Source organism: Mya arenaria, chromosome 17 (genome assembly GCF_026914265.1).
Source record: "Mya arenaria isolate MELC-2E11 chromosome 17, ASM2691426v1".
Lineage (NCBI taxonomy): Eukaryota > Metazoa > Mollusca > Bivalvia > Myida > Myidae > Mya > Mya arenaria.
Genome location: NC_069138.1, coordinates 2,787,861 through 2,795,438, shown reverse-complemented (window position 1 = coordinate 2,795,438; position 7,578 = coordinate 2,787,861). Strand labels below are relative to the sequence as shown.

At 35.0% G+C, this 7,578-nt stretch overlaps 1 protein-coding gene across 1 annotated transcript; it reads right to left on the bottom strand.

Moving 5' to 3' along the window:
- Nucleotides 1-5,923: 5,923 nt before the first annotated feature.
- Nucleotides 5,924-7,378, bottom strand: LOC128224166 (uncharacterized). Its single transcript, XM_052933903.1, has 2 exons — nt 6,983-7,378; nt 5,924-6,864 (listed from the first exon to the last, which is right to left on the bottom strand). Exons 1-2 carry the CDS (start codon nt 7,341-7,343, stop codon nt 6,284-6,286), a joined length of 942 nt encoding a protein of 313 aa, XP_052789863.1. The 5' UTR covers nt 7,344-7,378; the 3' UTR covers nt 5,924-6,283.
- Nucleotides 7,379-7,578: the final 200 nt, after the last annotated feature.

The following is a 7,578-nucleotide window of genomic DNA, read 5'->3' as shown; positions in this document are numbered from 1 at the left end:
CATTTGAGGAACACCGTGGTCGGGAGCTCCCATGTCGACAGCACCATGAACGAGATATGGCATTTAAACATCAACGTGAGATGTCATTTGAACAGTACCGTCTACGAGGGCGTCATTTCACCAGCACCAAAAACAGATTAGGGCATTTGAACAACACCGTCAACGGGAGACGGCATTTCAACAGTACCGTTGACAATATATAGTTTTAACAGAACTGTGGACGGGAGTCGATGTTTGAAAAGCACCGTGAATTACATTTGTCATTTGAACAGCACCGTGGACGGGAGTCGGTGTTTGAAAAGCACCGTGAATTACATTTGTCATTTGAACAGCACCGTGAACGGGAGGTGGTGTTTGAAAAGCTAAGTGAACAACATATGTCGTTTGAACAGAACCGTGAACGGGAGGTGGTGTTTGAAAAGCTAAGTGAACAACATATGTCTTTGAACAGAGCCGTGAACGGGAGGCGGCGTTTGAAAAGCTCCGTGAACAATATATGTCGTTTGAACAGAACCGTGAATGTGAGGCGGCGTTTGAAAAGAACCGTGAACAGCAGATGTCATCTGAACACCACCATGAACGGGAGGCGGCGTTTAAAAAGAATCATGAACAACAGATGTTATTTGAAGAGCATCGTTCACGAGAGGCGACGTTTGAAATACATCGTGAATCTGGGGCGGCGTTTGAAAAACACCTTTAACAACATATGTCATTTGAACAGAACTGTGAATGGGAGGCGACATTTGAACATCACCATGAACAACATGTCATTTGAACAGCACCGTGAATGGTAGTTGCCATTTGAAGAGTATCGGGAATGGGAGGCGTCATTTGAACAGCATCGTGAATGGATGGTGTCAATTGAAGATTACCGTGGACTGATGGTGTCATTTGAACAGCATCGTGAATGAATGATGTCAATTGAAGTTTACCGTGGACTGGTGGCGTCATTTGAACAGCACCATGAATGCGAGGCGTCGTTTGAAGAGCACCGTGGACGGGAGGCGTCATTTGAACCACACTGAAAACGCGAGGCGTCATTTAAAGAGCAGCTTGAACGGTAGCCGTTATTTAAAGAGCATCGTGAACGGGAGGCGGCATTTCAATAGTATCGTGAACGGGAGATGTCATTTGTAGAATACTCCGAACGAAGGCGGCATTTAAAAAGCATCGTGAACAGGATGCGTCATTTGAGTACCGCCAGCGGGAGGCGTCAATTGAACAGCACCGTGAACGCAAAGCGTCATTTAAAGAACTTTGTAATCGCGAGGCGTTATTTGAATATCACATCGGACGCAATGCGTCTTTTACTCAGCACCGAGAAAGTGGCATTTGTATAGCACTATGAACGTAAAGCGTCGTTCGATCAGCACCGAGACCGGTAGGCGGCGTTTGAATATCATCGTTGACGGAATGCGCAAAGGTTAATCGTATTCGTTTTTTGAAAATTAACCTTTGTTTTTCGATGTAAACATATGCATCTTGTGTGCTATCTAATCAATATTGCAATTATACCTAAATTTACATACATTAAAGATATGTAAAGTGGTAAGAGGTATTTAAATATTTTTTAACTATGAGTGAATATGTTATTAATGTTTGTGTTCAAAACTACAAGTGTATGATATAGAGATATTTGCTTGGTACACGTACATGTCAAAAAAATATGATCAATAACAAATTAACCGAATGTCTTCGCTTGTAATAGGAGTTATAATAGAGTGTCATAATGTTGCCTTTTTAATCAGATTATTTGCGTTAAACGATTATATTATTAATCGAGATAATTGTTCTAGTAATAAATATTTAGGTTAAATTCTTACAAGGAGCATAGCAGTATTAACTGTGATACTATTACTTTGGTAACTTCGATAAATTGTAAGTACGATAAACAGTTGAAGTATAAGGATAAATATCAAGTGTTTTACCACATAATCACGATAGACGTGCTTGTCTTGATGTATGATCATTTGATATGTCTCCCCGACACTACACTGGGCCCCGTCTCAATAAAGATCGTAAGGTTAAATTCGTGAACTTTCAGGCGAAACCTCGTTTGAGCGTAAGCTGCGTTTCATTAAAACATATAGTAAGTCCATTGATAGAATATATTATCTCAGTGACCTGTTTGTGTGAATAAGATATCTTATTGAAACGGGGGCCAAATTGAAAGACGTGCCTTGATCACTCACGGGTCCTATCGTCCGTTTCTCGTAAAGGCGATATCACCGATATTACCTATATTGTATCAGGCTTTCGTTTATGTACATCACTTATGAAACAAGATGTATCGCGCGTCCCCGACATTAGACTTGAATATTGCAGGTTACTAGGTGTATAAAGGAAATATACACTTTAAAATGATTAAGTAAAATCTATTTATGGCTCCTTCTCGATGTATGCCCCTCTATGATTACTACATATACATATCAGTGACACAATTTGTATACATTTCTTATGTTAGATTTCTTGCAAATGTTAATATGCGAATTCTTTGCTCTTTCTGCCAAGGTTTTCAGAATTATATAGTATTTTTTATGTCCTCATTTACGCATCGTCCTTGTACTTATTTAGTATTTTCACTCGTTATTCCATTCATTTTTATCGGCTTTACACTAGTTTACATTTTTTGTACAGAGAAGGCATATCGTATCATATCGTATCGTATCTGCCTATTATCACCACACACGTCAACAAGAAATGTGTGTTTTATGACTGATGCCTCTTCATCGCCTTGTTAATGTGTAAAGTGTAACTGCTTAAGGTGACTTAATAAGGCCATGCCGAAGAAATTATATGCTTAGCGTTAGGCTTAAAATCCAACTGAACCGGCCAGGAAAAAGGGATATAAAATAAATCAACACCCTACAGTTCCTCTGAAAATCAGCGCTAAGCGGTCTTTACCATGCAAATTTAATGATGATTGCAAGTCTATAGGTCATTCAATGATAAGAACAATTTTTGTTAAATGTCGCGTTTTGAAATAGTGCATGTGTTTCGAAAGTTTAAAAGCCTACTGCCGTCCCTCGATGACGCTAACTATAAAATAAATAAGCATGGCCTTATGGTATTTCGCATCTAGTAGGGGTTGCAGGAACGAAAACGTTTTTCAAAATCAGACTGAAATAGACGACAAGGGTAATAAAAGAAAAAAAAGTTTATTCCGTTTAATGTTAACAAAAGCAATTGATATTAAGCTTTATACTTGCACATAAAGTTCAAGCAATAATGAAGCAAACATCATATACTTGGTATGTACATTGATAAATAAATTGAATGCCTAACATAATCGATTGGTTATTATTTGAATAACGACATAGAATAATATTGAACATTGTACATGTACATACGTTGCTTAAGATCTGCTCTTGTTTTTATTCCTAGATAAATCAATCACACAACAAAGATGACAATATTGACATCAACATTACTTAAATCGATGTTAATTCAAATGTTGGTTGAGCTTTGTAGAGTATTATGTTCAAGTATAAGTATGGATCAATTCTTACAAATGCTTACATGTACAATGTTTGCATAATATAAGGACCAGCCCAGTAGTCAAATATTCGAATATAAACCCTGTTCAGAGGCACAAAGTAAGGGACCAAACGATATTGAACGAGAGATACTAACGTTAAAACACTACAAACAGACAACACGACCAATAAAATAGCTTTGAATGATGACATTACCGCCATGGAACTTCCAGTAAAACACGAGGTCACATTAACACGAGTTCACTGGAAGTTTTTATTTGTGAATAACCACACTCATATCCAAATATTTATAGATAATTATAACATTTAAAACAAAAGCCTCATAGAAGCCAGCATCAAATGGAAAATAAATTGACGAAATAATGTAAAACTAACATGTAAACTGATAAAGTGATTTGAAATACTTATCGACACAAAATCATACAATACAAAATCACCTGCAATGAATCAAACTAAACCAGCAGTGTCTACTCCTAAAAAGTAGGATGAAGTCATTCAAAGAAAGCAATCTGACATACGTAGCCTTAACAAAGTTAAGGTTTAAAACAAGGTATTCATATAGTCTACTAATTAATGCATCATTTAACAAACATGCGAAATGTATGACATTATAAACTCTAGCAAAGTTATAATTATACCAAAAATATACAAAAACTAGAATGCCGTTTCTATTTCAAATGGTAGTGATACAACCATTTTCAAAAATGTTGCGTATCGAAGTATACGATTTATTAAAATGTCGGAAAAAAAACGTAATCATGGTAGTCAGTTCATAAAAACTTCGATTTATGAATTTATTCAAACATCTATCATAATGCTGTTGTTTTCAACTTTTTTCTATAATAGATGATTGAAAACAAAAGACTATAAGGATTTCACAAAATCTGGGATTGCTTATTATAAAACAAGTTGACGCGCTGAACAGTGCTTAATACTTTGATCCAATAATTTCCTTTTTGAAAATTTAAAAGCTTGAAATAAATACATAATCTCAGCTTGCTGTGCTTAGTTAGCAACTGTACTAAAGCGGTTTTAAAAAGCAGGTCTTATGGTGTAATTTTGCAACGGTTATGGTTAGACATCCAGTACGTTGCAGTCAAAATCGTATTTGAAAGTTAAGAAAAAAACAAACAATATAAATGTAAAGCTGGATAATAGTATCAATGCACAAATGAAAACAGCGTCAATTAACGTTATGGTGTTTTGTCATCTTACTCTACCTCAACAGTTGAAAACAATTGTATATCAAGCTAAGTAAATGAACCCAAGGAACATTTTACCCAGGTAGAGAAAATAGTCCGACGATTAAATATATATAAATGAAAACAGCGTCAATTAACGTTATGGTGTTTCGTCATCTTGCTCTACCTCAACAGTTGAAAAAAATGTATATCAAGCCAAGTAAACGTACCTAAAGAACATTTTACCCAGGTAGAGAAAATAGTCCGACGATTAAATATATATGAATGTACGTTTTAACTCTATTTCATGTAATATATAGTGTCTACCTCAAATACATGCTTTATGAACACTGTCAACGTATTTTTTCCTATTAACACGCTTTATGTAAGAATGCTTTAAATTGCAGGCATATGAAACTGTATCTGCTAGTAATTCGTGTAATTCAGATTTATAGAGGTATCGTTAAACAGTTGATTTTCCTTTGTCAGCAAAAATTTACTTTTTGATTGCAATTTAAAAAAAACACACAAAAACAGCAATATGGTTACAGGTGAAAACTTCACAGCATGCGAACATGATTGTTTCTTAATAAAACAATTTAAATTCAATTGTTGAGAGTTGTCACCCGTTATGCATCTAAAACGTTTCATCTGATAAAAAACAGCTATCACGATTTATTGAACATCATGTAAATAAACAATAATGTAGTATGGTATGAAAACATCCATCATATGTCACAGTTTCACTACCAATGTATTTATTAAAGAACATAACAATTCAATTAACGTTATGGTGTTTCGTCATCTTACTCTACCTCAACAGTTGAAAAAATTGTATATCAATCTAAGTAAATGAACCCAAGGAACATTTTACCCAGGTAGAGAAAAAAGTCCGACGATTAAGTATAAATAAATGTAAGTTTTACCTCTATTTCATGTAATATATAGTGTCTACCTCAAATACATGCTTTATGAACACTGTCTACGTATTTTCCTATTAACACGCTTTATGTAAGAATGCTTTAAAGTGCAGGCATATGAAACTGTACCTGCTAGTAATTCGTATAATTCAGATTTATACAGGTATCGTTAAACAGTTGATTTTCCGTTGTCAGCAAAAATTTACTTTTTGATTGCAATTTAAAAAATAACCACACAAAAACAGCAATATGGTTACAGGTGAAAACTTCACAGCATGCGAACATGATTGTTTCTTAATAAAACAATTTAAATTCAATTGTTAAGAGTTGTCACCCGTTATGCATCTAAAACGTTTCATCTGATAAAAAACAGCTATCACGATTTATTGAACATCATGTAAATAAACAATAATGTAGTATGGTATGAAAACATCCATCATAATTATGTCACAGTTTCACTACCAATGTATTTATTAAAGAACATAACAATTAGAATGTAATAGCTTACTGTTTTAATACAAACTTTAAAAATAATTCATGAAACATAGTGTTTATGTTCAAAGTCGATGAGTTTGTTCACGTCACTGACATGACACTTATTATGGAATTGCATATGTCGCCTTCATTTTTTGTTTTGACGAATAAGGTTAATAAAGATTAGGATAAATTACATTCTGTATCAGTGTCATATTTTTTCTTTTGAGATTTGCCTATTGATCTGGATTTGCATTGTTGTTTGTGGTTTTACCTTGTTGAATTTCTTCCAACTTGCGTAATATTTCACTAAAGTTTGTCGCCATTGTTGGTTATTTTTTGTAATTTGTTTTTGCAGTTCACTTATACTTGCGGCCATTTCTCCTTGTGTTGGGTAAAATGATTTCAGCTGAGTAACATTGCAGTGTTTGAGAATGGAGTTAATAGGCGAAACGAAGACGGGACCACCTCCTTCAAATCCACCTTCAATAACCCCAACACAAACAAGATCTTCTCTATCTAGAAACACTAACGCCCCGGAATCACCAGGGCATGCAAAAGGTATTTCATCAATTGATGTTACTTGATGTAAATTCATTTGCATGACTTGGAAATCACCTGCCATACACCTTAAATGAATTTCTTTTACACTTACAAATGGTGTCACAAATTCCATTTGTCCTCTTGTTTGTCCGCTTGTTTTCCCAAATTTCCAAAGCGTATGGTTACTTGTGTTAATGGAGCCTGTTGTCTTTCCGCTTGTGAATTTCAGGGTTGTAGCTTCTTTTTGTTCTATAAAAAAGAGAAAGTAATATGACGTCAATTAATAAATAAAGCAAGCATATATTTATCAAATGATGATTATGACATATACTGAAAATCGTAATAGTAATTAAGCAAAATAAAATACCAGCTCGAATCTGCGCTGGGAATGTTCCATCCACTGGAAGCCTGTCTGTTATTTTGAAAATGGCTATATCCACCCCAGATGTGATGTTGTCACCTTCAATGTAAACGGCTTCCACAAGATGTCCAGTCGGTTGTGATTCGTCATACGCTGCAGGCTGGTAAATGTCTCTATCGTGGACATACCTTTCTGGCCAGTGGTTTAGTTTCAAATGGCCGCCTCGATATTTACATTCGTAAAGTTCATCAGGATGCAAAGCAACATGAGCAGATATAATGCCACACAGTCCATATTCTGGATGTTCAATGAAACCTCCAAGCGTGCCAGTAACTGTAGTGCCTTTCCGATGGATTTCACAACCCATGCGTAAATTAGCATGCTTTTCATTAGCTGTCTTGCAGTATGACTTAATATGTAATGACAATCAACACACGAAAAAAGGTATTTTCCCCTAAAAATCCTTTGTTGTTGTTTTTTTCAAGAAAATTTTTGCAAACAAATCTTGTTTTTTAGGAGTATTTTTATGAATTTTCCGATGGTTCACTTTCAATACCATAATTGTCATTTAATATTACTAACCAAGACATAACTTCGGGCCA